This window comes from Zophobas morio, unplaced genomic scaffold (genome assembly GCF_036711695.1).
Source record: "Zophobas morio isolate AGI-343-1 ecotype UQ-CSIRO unplaced genomic scaffold, CSIRO_AGI_Zmor_V1 ptg000023l, whole genome shotgun sequence".
Lineage (NCBI taxonomy): Eukaryota > Metazoa > Arthropoda > Insecta > Coleoptera > Tenebrionidae > Zophobas > Zophobas morio.
In genome coordinates, this window is record NW_026972128.1 from 7160426 (window position 1) to 7180214 (window position 19789).

At 30.9% G+C, this 19789-nt stretch overlaps 1 protein-coding gene across 2 annotated transcripts in view; it reads left to right on the top strand.

Moving 5' to 3' along the window:
* LOC135134087 (nephrin-like) overlaps nt 1–19789 on the top strand; it is a 494536-nt gene that overhangs the window by 388403 nt on the left and 86344 nt on the right. For both annotated transcript variants that reach the window (XM_064062687.1, XM_064062688.1), the window contains exon 7: nt 6135–6308. In XM_064062687.1, coding sequence (XP_063918757.1) covers nt 6135–6308 — 174 coding nt within the window. The remainder of the gene's footprint in view (nt 1–6134; nt 6309–19789) is intronic.

The following is a 19789-nucleotide window of genomic DNA, read 5'->3' on the forward strand; positions in this document are numbered from 1 at the left end:
CTCAACGACTCATACTGTTTTCCTTGAGTGTTGTATAGCCGTCAAACATGAAAGTCTTTGTTGCATGAATAATAATAAAACAGTTTTAATTAAATTTGTAAATACAAATCGCACCACTACTATTACCATATTTTTTATTTTAACTAAATGTTTGTATGTAAACATAAATTATTGAAAGGTAAACTGTACTAAGTTTCACTGTATTCCAATTATTATGAAACTCAACGAAAAATATTTAATTTTGTACAACGAGCAACAGGTTTGGTGTATAATTATATCACAATTAAGCACGCCAAAGGCTCTAATGAGGCTAGTAGCAGGCAATGATTATCATTAACTTAAACTTAACAAAGAACAACGAATTTTATTCTAGAACTATTTAGAACAATCGATTTTGTAAATGTGTGAAAACCAGAATTTCAACAAATTTGTTTTAAACATGTTTCACGCTACATTCATTAGCAAATATTTGTTCAAAGTGCCGGTCACATTACGAGTAAAACAGAGTCATTCATAATTTATTAAAATTAATGACTTGTTAATACTGAATAATTTACATACATTGCTGCCACGTCGAATTTTGAAGTAATGGTCACAGCACAGTCATTGTAATACAACTTTATCATTGTAACATATACTTCCCTAATCAAACTTCTGTAATTCAGTTTGGTAAAACGTGAAGTCAATAACAACTAATCTCGTTAACAAGCTGCCAATTGAAGATTATAGCATATACAACTTCCGAAATTTATGTTCGTTTTGTAAATAAATATAGACTCACCAACCTCATTTTAACCACTACTTTCACATCTCCAAGCACGAGTCTCGCCTTTACCAACATGTGCTTAAAGTAATCTCAGTTTAGTTTGTAAAGAATGAAGACAATGTCAAGCGGTCGAAAAGTCTCTAACTTGTTGATCTTTTTATCAACTTAGACATAAACTGCTGTCCGAGCTCGTTTATTATGTGTGTTTACGATTTCAAACTTCCCCAGTGCGCCAAGAAAGAAAAAAAAACTCCTCTAGATTACCCCGGCGCATCCACCAAAATTGCACCGCATAGACCAGAACATCGTTATAAATAGATTAAATTTTTTGCAACCCGTTGCGTCTGTCTTTTTTAGGTGGAGAAACGAAACATAATTCGGACGAAATGATTTTCTTTACATAAAGAATTTCTTCTCAAGTTGCTCGGTTTCCAGTTTCATCAAATTACGCTCTTTGGTGGGTTTGCAGTGAACTTAATAAGATGGCTTGACTTACAGCCGAAAGAGGCGGTGCATAATTTTATGGTTTAAACATTTGTACAAAGGGGGAATCATATAGTGGATGTGATTAGGACTTACTAGCGGAGTCGTCAATAAAACATTAGTGTTGTGTTTTATTTTTATTTCATTTTTAAAGGGCGCCATTATTATTAAATTTGTGGATCGTTAACGTTTTATAGCTACGTACGAAAAAATAAACACTCATTTTATTTGCTACAGTTTATAAAATATGTGTTCCGTTTTACTTTCCGAGCATAGGCCCATACATGACCTCTAGAATACGAAGAAATAGGTCTCTCCTTTCAAAAATTGACTAATCATCCCCCTCAACAATTTGATGAAATTTTGGGAATTTTGTAATGTAAAAACTCACATACATATTTTTATTTTAACTTATAAGAATGATCATAAAAAATAAAATTTACAAAATTAAATCTTATATTTTTAGAAAAATCTGGATTTATTTACCTTGAACTAATTTTTTGATGTCACAATCGTCTTTTATTCTCTTTATTTTTTCAATTTTCCATTTTTCAGTGTTTTAGGGTCATCATTTTTCATTTTTTCAACTTTAATTTTTTCAGTTTTTCAATTTCTCAACTTTTTGTTTCTTCAATTTTTCGATGTGTAATTTTTCAATTTTGCAATTTGTCGATATTACAATTTTTTATTTTTCGATTTTTCAGTTTGTTTCTTTCGATTTTATAATTTTTGATTTTTCAAATTTTCAATCTTTGATTTTTGAATTCCTCGGTTTTCCAATTATAATATTTCAATTTCACGGTTTCTGGGTTTTGCAATTATCCAATTTTCCGATTTCTTTAATTCTCAATATTCAGATTTTACAATGTTTCGTTTTTTCTGTTTTGCAGTTTTTCGATTTTTCAAAGTTTTCATTTTATACTTTTTCGTTTCCTCATTTTTGATTAATTTTCAGTTTTACAATTTTGCAATTTTTACATTTTTTTTGATTCGAAAAGTTGAAAAATCGAGAAATTGGAAAAAAAAACAAATCGAATCGAAAAATTGGAAAACCTAAAAACTGTAAAGTCAAAAACTCGAAAAACTGTAATATTGAAAGACCGAAATTTTGAAAAATTGAATATCGAGAAATGCAAAAATTAAAAATTGAAGAATTAAATAGGTATTAGAAAAAATTTTATAATTCAATGATTGAAAAGTGGAAAAATTTGAATTTATTAACCTTGCACCAATTTTTTGTTTTTTCCTTTTTCTTTGCTTTTACAATTTTTTGATACTACAATTTTTCATTCCATTTTCTATAATTTTTCAATTTTTCCATTTTCCAAAATTACGGATTCTTAATTTTTTGTTTTTTCAACTTTAATTTTTTCAATTTTGCAATTTCTCGACTTCCAAATGCTTCAATTTTTCATTTCTTCATTTTTTCGATTTGCGGTTTTTCAATTTTGCAATTTTTGATAAGACAACTTGTCTTTCTTTTCTCGATTTTTCATTTCTTTTATTTTTTTAACGTTTTTTTCGATTTTATAATTTTTCCTTTATTCAATTCTTCATAATTTTATTAATTAATTTTTCAATTACTCGATTTTGCAATTGTTAAATTTTTCAATTTTGTAGTTTTTGGAGATCTCAGTTATCCGATTTTTCGATTTCTTTGATTTTCAATATTTCGATTTTACAATGTTTCGTTTTTTCGATTTTGCACTATTTCGGTTTTTAAGATTCCCATTTTTGAAACTTTCGATTTTTTAATTCAATTACTACTTTAATTTTTCAAGTTCTTGTTTTCCAATTTTTTTTCAATGTTTTCATTGTATTTTTTTTTAATTTTTCAATTTTACAATTTTGAAATTTTGGAATTTTTTTTATTCGAAAAGTTGAAAATAGCAAAATCGAAAAATTGCAAATCGAAGTACCCAAGAAACAAAAAATCGAAACATTGAAAATCTAAAAATTGAGAAACTTAAAATTCGAAATAAGTAATGAATCGAAAGACTGTATCTTTGGAAGATCGAAAAATGGAAAAATTGATTATCGAGAAAAATTCAAAATTGAAAAATTGAAAAATGAAATATATGGAAAGAAAAAAGTTTTAAAATCATATAATTGATACATATAAAAATTCTAACACTGTAAAATTCAAAAAGTGAAATGAAAACTGGAAAAATTGTAAATAAAAAATTGAAGAAATGGAAAATTGAAAAATCGGGGAACTGAAAAATCTAAAACTGAAAGAGCGAAAAATTAAAAATCCAAATTTAAAAAATTTCAAATTGAAAGAATATATTATATAAAATCAGAACATTGAAAAACTGAAAAATTGAAAAAAGAAAGAATATAAAAAACAAAACGAAAAATTGCAAATCGAAAAACTGAAGAAACAAGAAAAATGAAGAAACGAAAAATTGAAAAAGTTCGAATTGAAAAAACAAAAAGTTATAAAATCGGAGCATTGAAAAATCTGAAAACCGTAGCATTGAAAAATCTGAAAATCGTAAAAATAAAGAGAATAAAAACCGAAATGAGAAAGTCAAATTGAAAATTCGAAAAATGGAAGATTAAAAAATCGAAAAATTGAAAAGTTAAACATTTTAAAACCGAGAAACTTTAAATCGAAAAATTGCAAATCGAAGAACTGAAGAAACGAAAATTCAAAACATTGAAAAACTAAAAATCGAGAAACTTAAAATTCGAAATAATTAATGAATCGAAAAATTTGAAAGAAGAAAAAACGAATCTAACAGCCAAAAATCGTAAAATCGAAAAACTATAGAATCGTTGAAACACTGTAACATTATAAGAACGAAAAATGGAAAAATTGATTATCGAGAAATTGAAAAATCGAATAAATGGAAGGAAAAAGTTTTAAAATCCAATAATTGAAAAAGTGAAACATTTTAAAAATATAATTATTTTTATATATTTAAAATGAAAACTGTAAAAATTGCAAATCACAAATTTAAGAAATGGAAAAATGAAAAATCGGGAAACTGAAAAATCTAAAACTGAGAAAACGAAAAATTAAAGATCCAAGATTGAAAATTTTGTCATAAAAAAAAAATTATAAAATCAGAACATTGAAAAACCGAAAAATTTAATAAAAAAAGAAAATAAAAACCAAAATGAAAAATTATAAATCGAAAAACTGAAAAGTCGTGAAATTGCCAATCGAAAAATTACATATGGTAAAAGTGAAGAAACAAAAAAAATGAAAAACTGAAGAAACAAAAACTGGAAAATTTGGAATTGGAAAAACAAAAAAAAATAATAAAATCGGAACATTGAAAAAGCAAAAATCGTAAAAATAAAGAGAATAAGAACCGAAATCTAAATTTCGAAAATTTGAAAATATAGAAAATTAAAGTATCAAAAAATTGAAAAGTTAAAAATGTTAAACTCGAGAAATTCTAAATCGAAAAATTGCAAATCGAAGAACTGAAGAAACGAAAATTCTAAATATTGAAAAACTAAAAATCAAGAATCTTAAACTTCGAAATAATAAATGAATCGAATAATAATCTGAAAGAATAAAAAACGAATCGAATAGAAAAATTGGAGAACTCAAAAATTGTAAAATCGAGAAACTGTAGAATCGTCAAAATTGCACTTTAACATCCTAAAATCGAAAAATGAAAAATAATTAATTATCGGGAAATTAAAAAATAAAAATTGAAAAATCGGATAAATATGGAAAGGTAAAAGTTTAAAAATCCAATAATTGAAATAATAAAACATTTTAAAAATTATAATTATTATTATTCGATACATATTTAAAATGAAAACTGGAAAAAATACAAATCAAAAATTGAAGAAATGAAAAGTTGAAAAATCGGAAAACTGAAAAATCTAGAACTGAAAAATGTAAAACTGAAAAAACGAAGAATTAAAAATGTAAAATTGAAAAATTTCACATTGAAAAAAAATTATAAAATCAGAACATTGAAAAACCGAAAAATTGAAAAAAAGGAAGAAAATAAAAACCAAAACGAAAAATTGCAAATTCAAAAATTGAAAAGTCGTGAAATTGCATATCGCAAGAGTGAAGAAACAAAAAAAATTAAAATTGAAAAAACGCAAAATTGAAAAAGTTGGAATTGAAAAAACAAAGGATTATAAAATCTGAACATTGAAAATCGAAAAATCGTAAAAATAAAAGAAAAAAAAACGAAACCAAAAGTGCAAGTCGAAATATGAAAAAATGGAAAATTAAAAATCGAAACGAAAAATTGCAAACCAAAAATTGGAATATTAAAAACTGAAAACTCGGGAAACTCAAATCGAAAAAGTGCAGAATCTGAAAATTGAAAGATTCAAATTCAAAAGTAGGAAAATTGAAAAACTAAAAAATTTAAACTTAAATACTCTGGAAATTGCAAATCGAAAAACTAAAGAAACAAAAAAGAACATTTTTTTTTATAAAGATTATTAGAAAACAAAAATCGCAAAAAATTTTTATAATTTTTCGAAGAAGCGAAATTTATTCAGGGCAAAGGATGTTCTTCGAGCAATTTTTTATGTCATTTTTGTTGCTCCTACGCTACAGTTTTAAAAATTAAAGTCTGAAATAAGCTTAATATACTTAATACATAGTGATCAAAAAGATTGTACATCCATATCTTTCGTGAGTTTTGCCGCTCAGTTTGTGATGTTTAACGCCTGTCACAAACTCCAATTATAACTTAGCTTTCTTGTAATTCTACTTAGACGATAAATTTTCAACACGTATCTCAAAGAAGCGGCAAACTCTTATTAAAAACACAGTGACACATTTTCGAAAACCAACTTACACACGATCTTTCATAACCACCTTGTACAACAATTTTAATTTCTTGTGCGATGTTCACTCCAAGTAAACTAATCTTAACTCAATCACGTCTTTCAGAGCGTAAGTCGTGCCAGTTCTGGCCGTTACTGCTGCGAGGCAACGAACAAAGAGGGCACATCCACCAGCCCGGCTTTTCACTTGCGAGTCAAATTTCCACCGGTGTGCGGCGAGAGGGGCGGCCGAAAAGTGTTGGGGGCGGCCAAGGACGAACCTCTTAAAGTGGAATGCAAGGTAAGAGAGAACAGAACTCTGTTGTTATATTTAATTAACATCAACGCAACCTTCTTCCGCGGCGTTCCACATAATTAGCTCAAACTCAACATAACAAAATCTCCGCCATATACAGTTGTCCCCTAGTTAAGCAAGGAAGTTTCGTCAACTTTTCGAACTAAAAGTAACCAAAAATAGCACTAATTTAAAATAACTTATTATACTACTCGCCGAAAAAATCGCAACACCAAGAAGTAGTGTTTTTATTTTAACTAAAGTTTGTGGGTGTCATTGTCTTAACAAAAGAAGTGCACCATAACATTTGCAGTTTAAAATTCGACGAACAACAACTGTAAAAAATTAATAATGTGTCGGTCCACCCCTTGCATTTACACATTCTGCAACTCGCCGTGGCATACTTCTAAGTAAATTATTGATATCCTCCTGAGGCAGGGATTCCCAGGCAACCTGGACTTCATGTCTAAGTTGAGCTAGAGTCTGTGGATACTGTGGTAATTCACCTAGCCTTCTGCCGATCATGTCCCACACATGTTCAATAGGTGATAGGTCCGGCGAACGAGGAGGCCAAGGAAGAATTTGCACTTGGGCATCTTCTAAGCACCTCAAAGAGACCCGTGCAATATGCGGCCGGGCATTGTCCTGCTGAAATAGGGCATCTTCGATGGTTTGAACAAACGGTATAACAACCGGTTCCAGGATTTCATCAACATATCGTTGAGCTGTCATAGAGCCTTGAATCATGACTAAAGGTGACCTGCTGCCATATGCAATAGCTCCCCATATCATTATGCCCAAAGTTCGAGCCACATGCCGTTCCACAGAAAAAGCAATATTCCTTCGTTCTCCACGAAATCTTCTAACCCTTTGCCGACCGTCGTGCATGCCTAAACAAAAGTGGGATTCATCTGAAAAGACTACTGAATTCCACTCAAGATCCCAGCCTAAACGTTCGCGGCACCATTCCAAGCGTTCACGGCGATGTTCTGGAGTTAGCGGTAGTACCAAATGGGGACGATAGGAACTTAGTCCAAAAGACTGAATGCGGGTGTAAATTGTTCTCATCGCAATCGGCCGACCAACCGCCGCATACCAGTCATCTGCTATCCTGCGTGTAGACACATGTCGGTTTCTTACTGCCAATGTTTGTAGGTACCGATCTTCACGTGGATTCGTGCTACTCCTGCGCCCAGAACCTCTAGCTCGGTGACCTCTACCTTCCTCGTGCCATGCTCGCCAGCATCGCAATACAGTTAAAACATTTCGATCCACGCGAGCAGCGATTTCCCGAAATGACAACCCTGCTTCGCGAAGTCCCAAAATGCGACCTCGCTCTAACAGACTTAGTTGTTGAAAATTTCGACGTCTACGCACACAAGACATTGTGACAGTACTAATATTGTCAGATAGCACAATAAAACACAAATTCCCATGGTGAACAGTAATGCAAAGAAATTATTAGTGGCGGAGAACAATAAGAAAGAAAAAAATTTATAAGCTTCCGTTTTCGGTAAAATCTGTTGTAACTTTTATCAGTACATTATCAAACATAGATACATATTTCCACAAAGTTTCATCAATAAAAAACCGCCACTTCTTGGTGTTGCGATTTTTTCGGCGAGTAGTATATATAGGAGTACTTAAGTATTTTTTTTTTAAATTATATGGTAAATGTGGCTCTTAAACGAAGAGATTTAGAGACGATTTCTGCACAGTAATCAAACGTCCGTGCCCGTTAAAATATGTGACGTGTTTTTAATCCACAATTTGTGGATGCTTCTTTCTGGCCATCCTGTATTAAGGAGAGCGGCGTTAATGAGGCTCCAAATTTGGGGATACGTCAATTTGCGCTACGCTCGTCTCTTTCTCTCCCGTGTTTGGCTATATTTTCCAAAAATTATAGCAGTGTAATAGCGGCTGCGGGCCCGTAAGTCAATTAACCCCTTCTGAATGATATATTAAGCTCATCGCCCAAACATGTTGCGAAACGAAACCGCAGACCGAAACGTTACCTATCAGTACTAAACTAATGCAATAGCGCCACATGAAATTGGCATTGTTCGAACCTTAATCAAAATTAATGGTTAATGGGGGATGAAGGCGGCCTGGATTAGCCAAAAATGTTCGACGTTCGTCGTTTTTGCCAATTAAAGGAGATTCCGGGGCGACCTACACCGGCTAAAAACGTTCTCCTTTCGACGTTCTCCATTGTAAGGTCCACAGGCGAGGCAATTTTAATAAAAGTGTCAAGAAATGGTTGCTTCGAATGGCAATTGATTCCTTCCATTGTTCGTTATTTAAGTCAAGGGTTAGTTTGTATTTTTGATGGGTTGCTGAAGCGGAATCTGAAATCGATAATAATTTTGATACTATGAACATGTAGAAGTAGAAAAAACGGATTATGTGTTCTACACTGCGTACTATTCAATAATTAGTAAACAAAAGAATTCAGAAAGTTTTCTCTGTTTGAGGAGTTTGAAGAGGAGGTTCAAAAATGCAACTATTATAATAATAATAATAATATTGATTGATTCAACGAGAAGAAATCCCACTTACAAAAACCACATAAACTAAAAATAAACTCCTACAAAAAGTAACTACAAAATTGACAAAAAAATTCAGTAACCTTAAACATAATACGAGTATATCTTAAACATATAATATTATTCTACAACGTTTAGCAAGTTAGCAGAGATCAAAATTAATGAATCATCATGAATATTACAGTTATTAGAAATACAATTAAAAACACTGCACATTAAATTAATTGGAGATCTATCTAAAGCATTAGTTCTAGCAAAGTTAATATAAAAAGAAATATGTTGGCGAGTATTTAGTCGTGGTACAAAAAAAAATATTTTATCCAAGAGCACAGAACAGTCAGTTCTATTATAAAGAAAATTATCTTAGTGTTGGGGACAGATACTTTTAAAAGTATCCAGATACAGATATAGATATATGGAAGATAAAAGTATCTACATACAGATTGTTTTCGATTTTTTCGAAATGTATCTAGATACAGATACAAGAAAACAGATACTTTTTGAAGGTTTAGCGAATAAAATAACTGAAAACATGTTTATGTATTTTTTTATGTATTGTTTAATGAACTTTTTAAAATTAACAACATTTCGAACGTATTGTCACCTAAATTATTTCTTCTTGGTATCAGAATTTGGTTTCCGTTAATAAACACCCGTTCCACAGGTGCAGAAGAAGGGATTGTGGTATTAAGTTTAAAAAATAAACATTTTACTGTAGCATAGTTATTCAAGACTGAAAAATCTTTTCTTTTTTCCTGCAAATAGACCATCGCTTCGCTGTTTGATATGTCGCAAATTGTGCAATTGTTTGTTACGTACGCTTAAAAAGAATATTTTTTTGTTTTTATTCTCATACTACAGTGTCCAAATTGTGTTTTAGTATATCTAATAATTATCTCCAGCATTAAAATTAATATTTCAAAAGAATACGGGAAATGATTATTCTGTGCTGAAGGTCTGTTGTCGGCAACCTGTCATAAATTATTATTCTTCAATATCGGCTTACGATGTTTTTATAACCATGCCCGGTATTCGTCTATCCCGGTGCGGCAGGTATATACATTTTAGGAAGAATTGCTGGTTCCGTTTAAGGCAAAATAAGTACAATTTCTTAGAAAGGTATTTAAACCCCTTATAGGATCAAAGGCTGCCTGGCAGGTCGGAATCACCAGAGTGCAACTTTAAATTTTCAGATTTTTGTTGAAACTCATTTTATTTTAATCGCGTTTCACGATTTCTGAGAATATATCACAATAAATTATTCTACCGAGGGTTGTAAAAATATTAATTTTATTGCCCAAGATTTACACTTAAACATAATCGGCACATTCTAGGGCAAAACGGACCTGCCAAGCCCGCCTCACGTTAGGTCCAACAATGAAAAAGTGAACAAATGACATATGTGGCAACAGGAAAAGATGCTACATTTGTCTGAAAAATAAAGGTATAAAACAGTAACAAATATGCGATTTATACGAGAGAAATGTATGTATTGAACATTCGATTAGTCGATTCCAGAACTAATTTGTGCTAATTGAAAAAATTAATCATTATGTAACACGCAATTATTATTTTCTAAAAATAATAACAAACCCTTAAACAAATATTTTTACTATTAAAATTACTCTTATTTAATAACACAAATACAACCAGCGGGCCTACCGGACCCGGGTTGCTCAGGTACACAGATAAAATGCATTGCCCCGATAAGGGTAAAACGCAATGAATAGTGAATTGTGGTTTATGGTTTTTAAAATACCATCTTACCATGGCTTAGATTTATTACCCCTGAGGATTATATTTAAAGATGTAAAGTACTGAAGGCTACAATGTAGGAAATTATGGTATTTAAAATATGAAAATTTCCGTGACAGAACACTGTTAGTGGACCTCTTACCTCTATTTTTGTTTATGTGACCAAAATCACCAACATGAAGTATCAAAAATTACTACTAGTATAACTCAACTAATAACTACTGAAAAAAAATGAAATAAAAAATGTATCTGTATCTGCGCCGTTAATTTTGTATCTACTATCTAGATACAGATATTTTGTGCTTAAATTCGATTTTATCTAGATACAGATACTAGATACCCAAAAATATATCTAGATACTTTATTTAGATACAAGTATATCTAGATACTGCCCAACACTGATAAGAAGCGAATTAAAAGTGTTGTAAAATTAAATCAAAAGATCTCTCTGTCTTGTAAGAAAGCTAAGAATTAAAAAAAATTTATTTGTACAGCTTCAATTTCCTTGCGATGGATTGCGTAGATGGGGTACCAAATAACTGCTCCGTACTTCAGTCTTGATCTCACCAAAGAAAAAAATAATATGATAAGAGTTCGCTGATTCACAAATTGTCTACAATTGGGATAAATAAAACCATATATCTTGTAAACTTTAGCAATAATTTCTTTACAAGGATTTGTGAAATAAAATTTGCTATCGAAACTGATACCTAAGTCTTTACTGCAGTCAAGTTTTTCCAATACGACTTCTTTAAATTATAGTCAAAAACAATGGTGATAGTTTTCTTGTATAAGAAACAACTTTGCATTTAGAGATATGCAACATTAATCTATTTCGTATACACCAATGGTAAAGCAAAATTAAGCAAAACTGAAGGTAGTAACAATCATTAATAGAATTAATTTCCATGTATAATTTGAGATCATCAGCCAACATAAGTTTATTTAGGGGAATAGCATCAGGAAGATCGTTAATAAAGAGCAAAAACAACAAGAGTCCTAAGTTCGATCCTTGTGGGACCCCAGAAAATGGAGTAAATGGTTTAGAGCTAAACAATGATCTATTTTTCATTGGAAATCATTGGAGTCACGACGGAAAAATGCCATCGTTGTCTTCGGCTACAAAATATTTAATAATTCAATTCATTCTCCTGAAATATTAAGTTCGTTTCGAATAAGGGTACCTAATCATCTTATCCGGGATCCTATACTATTCGAAATCGACTCACACAGGACTAACTACGGAATTCACAGTCCTTTTACTAGAGTGGCACGGGCTTTAAATTCTTTACCATCTACCATCGACATCTTTAATATTTCATTAAATAGGTTTAAACGGGAGCTTTTGTATTAAGGTAGGTAGGTTAAGTAATAAGAATGTGTATTTTTAGTTAAATATTTTTTCTAGATATTTGTACGTTATGTATGTAGATAGTTATTTTCAGTTGGACGTTTGTTAGATGTTGTTTTTTTCAAATTTCTAAGATTGCCTGTATGGTGTAAACTGTTTTTGGCAATAAACTAAACTAAACTAAAAAAAAAACTAAACTAAACTAAACTATTTTATCGAAAGCCTTTTCGAAATCTGTATATTTGAGATAACAATTTCCATTAACATCAATTACTTCCGATATACGAGTATATTGGGAAAATACAGCTAAATTTGTAAATTGTAAAACCATGCTGACTAGATGAAATCAATCGCGTAGATGAGTAAATGTAAGAATACAAAATCGATTCGAAAATCTTAGCAAAGTATCGAAATACCTCTATAATTTGTCACCATATTCTGCTGTCCTTTCTTAAGAATGGGACAAATATAACGCTTCTTCCAAAGTAAAGGAAAAACGGATTTCTTTATTATTAAATTAAATACTGAGATTAAACTTGAGGCGCTATGTGTGCTCCGTGTTAATTTGAGTGAATCTGTGGTTTTTATAGGTTGACTAAGGTAGTATAGACTTCGTATTCTTTTTTTGGCTCGGATTGGAAAAGAGATATACCCGTTGTCAAATTACGCCGATAATCGCATTACCAATATATATTTCTCGCTAGATACTTTTTTTTTATCAATAACTTCAACAATTTAATTAAACACTAGTAATATCCTTTATAAACCTTGTGTTTACCCTTACCGTGGCCTGCTCTTTGTTATTGAAAAGTCAGTCACCATAACGGGCCCTTTGGTGTGAAAATTTGTGTATCCGTCTTTCCCTATAATTTAAATATAAAAAAATAAGTATTTGCTTTAACTGTAATATTATAATTAGATCTGGCTCTGGTACTATTAATTGTGAAGGTTGTCAGGGCCCCCTACACCTATCCTGTGTGAGTCTAAATGGTAAGAAGGCTGTTAAATGGACACGATCTAATTCTAAAAATATAAAAGTTGTATATAATGCATCTAATACGAATGTGAATCTATTTAAAGATCTCAAAACTTTAATTTCCTCGCTTGAGACACAATTTAGTAGCACCATTCAAAACTGAAGGAAAAATTTCAATCTCAGGTAACGGACTTAAAAAGTATAATTACCATTACACCTCAGCCGGACAAGTACGATTTTGAAGACATAGTGCAAGAAATAACGGAACGCGAAAAAAGAAAATGTAATATTGTTTTATTTGGTGTCGCTGAACAACCACCTCACTTCACCAAAGATCAGCGCCAAGAACAGAGCAAGGGAATTAATTGTTGGAGACATAATCAAGGAAGTTGGATCAAATATACAAACCACAAACCTAAATATCCAAAGGTTAGGTCGTTATTCTGAGAACAACCCCCAACGAAGACTAATTAAAGTAATATTAAGTAATGAAATAGAGGCCCATAACATAATTCAAAAAGCAAAAAAAATTAAAAGTGTTGAACGTTTTAAAGATATCTTCCTATCATATGATAAAACTCCCCGTCAAATAGTCTATTATAAAAAAATTAAACAAAAGCTTACAGAAAGAACTGCTAAAGGTGAAGCTAATCTTAAACTAAATCGTTCACCCAGTCACAACAATTCCTACAGTTGCATGTACCAGAAGGTCAGAGTTTACGCATCAAAATTAATTAAGTATATAATTATATGTCTATAGACAAGATAGAAATTTTAGTGCCTCTGGTTTAACTAAAGGTGGGGGTGTTCTTTTGGCCGTAAACAATAACTTCACATCTTCGGCATTGAACCTGTCCAACTTAACAAAAGTAGTACCATCTATCGATATACTTGGGGGTTCTTTATCGTACAATAATATGACAAAGCTACATATTTTTGTAATTTGTATACCATCATCTGTATCATTTCATGATTTTGGGCTATTCTTCGATGCCTTGACCAACTATTACAAAAATTTTGAAAGTTACACCATTGTTCTTGGTGATTTTAATATTCCACTTTATAATAGTGATCCATATAATATATAGATACACATCTGCCTTAAATAGTTTTGCTAGTGTCGTCAATTGTCACCAGTATAATACTATACAAAATATTTGCTGTCACATTTTGGATCCAGTTTTTGCCAGTATCCCTTGTAATGTAAGTAGTTCTGATAATCCAATTGTAAGTGAAGATGGTCATTATCCAATCTGAAATATTTCCTTTTCTGCAACAAATAATTCTCTTAAAAGTTTTACAAGCCTTTAACTTCAGAAGGGCTAATTTTCCATTATTGTATAATATGATTCTATCTATAAACTGGACCCCGTTGTACGAAGTTCCGTCTATTGAAATCGTCTGTGACAAGTTTTATCAAATATTGATTAATTTATTCGAAATAACAATTCTAAAATATCGCAATAGCAAAAATTCTCATTTATATCCACCTTGGTTCAATACAGAAGTCATTAGTTGTTTACGTACGAAATTCTATTATTTCAAAAGGTACAAAAAGTATGGCACTAATCAGTTCTACCATATGTTTAAGTAATACCGTGCCAGATCAAAAGTCTTAATTAACGCGAGTTTTATGGTATAGGTACATTAATAACATGCAAAACATATTATCTGTGCAACATGGGTTCATAAAGAATCGATCAACTTTAACAAATTTGTTATGAATTACACAAGACATTTCACAGACACTTAACAATAACGGCCAAATGGATGTTAGATATACGGGTTTCCAAAAGGCGTTTAATATCATTAATCACCAGACACTTCTGGAAAAAATCCGTCTCCATCGATTCTCCGGAGTTTCACAGGGATCGAATCTTGGACCATTGCTGTTCTTGTTGTTTATCAATGATTTACCAGTCAATATGTCGTGTGATAAAAGGTTGTTCGCAAACGACCTGAAATTGTATTATAAGATATCCTCAATAGATGATTGCCGAACTCTTCAAGAAAATGTTAACACTTTATATCTTTGGTGTCAAACAAATCAAATGAATTTAAATAAACATAAGTGTTATATTATGACATTCTGAAGGCAGAAAAATCTCCTTACCTATGACTATAAAATAGCAGACCACACGATTCAACGAGCGGAATATTTTAAAGACTTAGACAGACTTACATTAGTGCCACACATAAACGATGTAGTTAGAAGATCACTAAATACTTTTTTGTGCATCAGTCTTGCAGACAATACACCGAAATTCAATCTCTAATAACATTATTTTTTGCTATTGTGCGCTCCAAACTAGAATATTGCTCCATTGTCTGGTCACCCTTATACAATGTGCATATTACTTACTTAGAATGGGTCCAAAGACGTTTTCTAAAATATCTGTGTTTTAAATTGGATGGCATCTATACTGATAGAGGTTTGAGGGAAGATATCTTTTTACCTAGATTTAATTTTAAATATTGACGAACACGTAAGTTGCTGTAGGGGGTCGTATTTTTGTTTAATCGTTTACATAATAAAATTGACTGTATCTACATTAACAATAAAATTTCATATTACGTCCCTAGGGTTAAGAACATTCTTTTATTGTGACACTTGCAGGACTAACATTTTAGTAAAATCTCCAGTTGTAGTTATGTGAGGAACATTCAATAAAATATCAGTTTGGTGTGATATAAATTTTGACAAAATTAATTTTATTAAAAAAAAGGTTATCTGGGGTTTTGGATTATAATTAGGGCGAAAATGTATAAAAATGGTAGGCTTTTTTTTTCATTCCTATTATTTTATTTTAAGTTTACTTTATTTTTAGAAATATATTAGTTAATTTATTATTATTTTCTGTAACTGGGTGAAAACACCTGCAGAAAATAAAAATGAAAATAAAAATAAATAAATAAATAAATAAATATAATACAAAGTGGTTCAGCAAGAATCTGCGCAGAGTCTTTAAGTACGAAAAAGGGAATTCCATCAGTACCCATTGTGGAAGAATCCTTGGATTTTTTTAAATTTATCAGAACATCTTCAACAGTAATTTGGCATGGTGCAATAGAAATATTAGAATTAGTGTTAAAAATGAGCTGAGAGTACTCCATAGGGTTAGAAGCAATAAACTCTATCGAAGAAGTCTGCAAATGCGTCAACAATTTCAGATGGATCAGATAACTCATTACATTTACAGATCATAAGGCCTGGAATTCTAGATGTTACTTTTTTGCTTTGAATAAAGTTCCAAAACTTTTTGGAATCAACAGAAATGGATTGTTCTAAGTCGGATAAGTATTTTTTTAAGCAATATTAATAATAGTGCTTTAGACTTGGAACGAAGACGTTTAAATAAGTCATAAGATTGTGAAGATTCCTCTTTTTGTATTTTTTTAAAAGCACAAATTTTTAATCGAATAGAATGAGTTACGTCACTAGTAAACCAAGGAATATTGGCGGTAGAGACTTGAGGATGAATATTTGGGTACGGTTGAGTCAAATAAACTGTTCAGAGTATCATAAAATTTGGAACATGCTTCTTCCACATTATCAATATTATTTATGAAACCCCAATCACTAGCCAAAAGTTGTTGGTAAAGTTAATGAAAATTCGCTTTTTTAAAGTTGAAGTTATTGTTCAAGCTGTTCATTTGAAAAGCTTGTGAGGCGCGAAAAGGGATCTTGTTCAAATTTATAGACAGAGAAGTATGATGTAGATCTTCCTCAACCAAACAATAATTAAGATTGAAAAAAACTAAGTCCAGAAGATGATTGTTACAATTAGTAATTGAATTACATTGGGAGAATCTATAGAATGTTTTAAAAATATTTAATGTCACACAAAAACTATCACTATAGCTGCTTGCATAATTAGGAGTATTAAAATCACTAAAAAGTGATTGTTATTCGAAAAAAATTCAAGGGGAACTAAATGACTCAAAAAATAAATCTAATTGCTGAACTGAAGTTTAAGGTGGAATATATAAAATAATAATAAATAAAGTATGTTAATTATTATCAATAATCACTCTTGCACCGACAATATCCAATATCCATAGAAGTAAAAATGTTGGTCATTGATAAAAATTAGCAAAAACAATACCCCACCTCTAGACAAACCTGTATATTCCATAGAACGATCTTTGCAAAAAACAGTATAGTTGGTGGGGAAGAGTTCACTACGATGAATATCACTAGTAAGCGAAGGTTCTGTGAGAAAGACTAAAATAAAATTATTTGCTGAGACATTCTGAGACATTGTTGTAAAATTCCATACATTAATTAGAACGCAAACCCCGCACATTTTGATAGAAAAACTATATAGAGTTACTAGAAATGCCAAAAGAAGATGAGTTTGGAGGTTTATCAGGGGTAGAAACCCAAGTTTGAGATCTTAAGTTTTGTACAAATTGGTCGGAAAATGCAGGTTGTAATCGGAACATTGAATCAGTTTTAAAAAAATGATTTTAGGGATGCCTTTAATATAACGAATTTTTAACGTCGTTTCTCCATTGGTTACTCTTTCAGAAAGCGCTCTCTCAACTGATTTATACAGTTCTTGCTCGTTAATTTTATCCGAGAAAATTTAGCAATTTTTGTATGTTGGAGAATTTTCAAGATGTTTAGCTAGTTTTAAGTGTGTGATTGCTTCCCAATCACTCCCTAACATGACTTTCATTGGGCAACTACGTGAGCTGTTGACATTGAATTTCCCGAGCCTAGAAATTTTTACATTTTCCGAATTAAAATCTTGTTTGATTGCTTTTAAAAGATTCGTTGCGGCTTCCATATCATTTTTATATATTTCTTTCTTAGGTGGATTTTTTTAAACCCCATTGTTTAAAAAAAGAAGTTGTGTGGCCAGAAAACATCTTTTTTCCTGAATATGCCACATTTTAAGGAATATGCATTTTCCATGTAATCCGAACCTTAAATTGATAAATATTTATGTACCCTTATTTGACGGACGTCAAGCATGTAAAGTTATTTATGAATCAAGAGACTAAAGTATGGATTTAATCCCGAGATTGTATGGGCATTTTCACGATATTTAATCCAGGGAAGTATAAAACCCTTCTTCCGACCGAGTTAACTAACTAATTAACCCATATCGTAGTTAACTGATGTTTTGTCAGGGAGACAAATTTGTCTGTGTTATGAAAAACTTCGTGCAGTTCATTAAAGGTTGTAAAATATATTCACATTAATTCGAAAAATGTCCGTAAATATTACTAAAAGACTTTAAAAACAACTCCAAATTTGTTATCGCTGATTGTGTTTGCATTTATAGTGTTCTAATTCTAGTTTTAAATAAAATCAAATTAAATGTCAAGCGAAACCGGCCATCAGTTTTATTTAAAATTAAATTTCAAATAAAAACATTCTTATTCTTGATCTCACAAACACACAAAAAGAACATACAAGAAAATTTTCTGTACTCATCTGAAACACGAATGATTAAAAATTGTAATGAAAATAAGTTCCCAAAAATCTTTATTTTGTTACAACGTAAGAAAATGTCTGTTATATCTTTCGCACTGCAGACAATCAAATTTTCTACATCAGAAGTGACAAAGAACTCCCCTCGTGAATCAACACAAAAGTAGGTGATTTATTTGATGTGTTCCATTGTTAAAAAAAATACGTTTCAAAAGATATTGAATCATAAAATCAAATAATAAAACCCTGTTCGCTCAACTAAGTATTACGTTTTTCTTAAGAGCTTCAAACAGCGGCATAATCAGAGATGTTAATTTCTCGCTTCCTAGTTAACACAGTATTACGAAACTGTCGTAACTTTAACATGTATAAAGTTGAGTAGACCTGATGAGTGCAAGAAAACTCTCTTGTGCTTAGCGTGATAATTACATTTAAAATCAAAACGTGTGAGTCGCGTTCGTGTATTAATTTCACCTGACATATTAAGCTATTAGGAAACAAGCTACAAAAAAAGCATTTCGTTTGTAGATAAAATTATACGAGCGAAGTTTAAACGGCTCCGTTCCATTTTTGTAAATCGAATATTCACTAAATGAGTTTCATTCCAAAGTTGCTTTAACAAAATAGTTTGTGCTCGTGTCCTGTTTTATTACCTAGTAGGTTCAAAGTTTGCTAAACTAAATAAATTGGTTTAGTCCAGATAATTTGGCCCTAGTTAGTAGGCAGATGTAAAAGTAAGTACATGGGAGGCAGGAAGTTACTTTAGCAACAAAAATCTTCACCGGTTCTACGTAGTTGAAAATTAGAAACATTGAAGTTAATACTTTGTGATTACAATGTGTTCAGTATACGGTATTCTACGTATTTACGCCTTGGGATCAATAATTGTTTAAATATAAGGTAAGATTTTAAGATGAGCTAGAAGCAGATTTTATAGAGGCGCAATTCCAGCATGTTGGAACATTAAAGTAATAATAATTAGGCGAATACAGCTGCCGGTTTCTCTGTATAGTGCAAAGATTAAAAAGAATTGTAATAAAAATGCTAATAAAGTGTAGTTTTATCAAGATTTACATATTTGCTTTAAATATGGCAAAAGTAACGTCAGCAGAATTTAAATTTTTATAGACTTGTAATAGACAAGAGTAAAATCTAAAAATATTTGAAAAGATAAAACGGTTCCAAGAAATTTTCCATTAAAAATTTACTATTTCTAATTTTACGTATTATCGAAGAAATTCTGTATTTTGACTAGCAAAACCTGAAAACAAAGCAAGAAATTAGTCGAATGTTATAACACAGAATGTAAGCCCCTTAAGTACCATCAAACAAATCCAATTTGAAAAACACTCATGAGAGGGTATAAACTCAAGGTGCATTCGTAGACCACAAGTACAGAAATACATTGTTTTATAA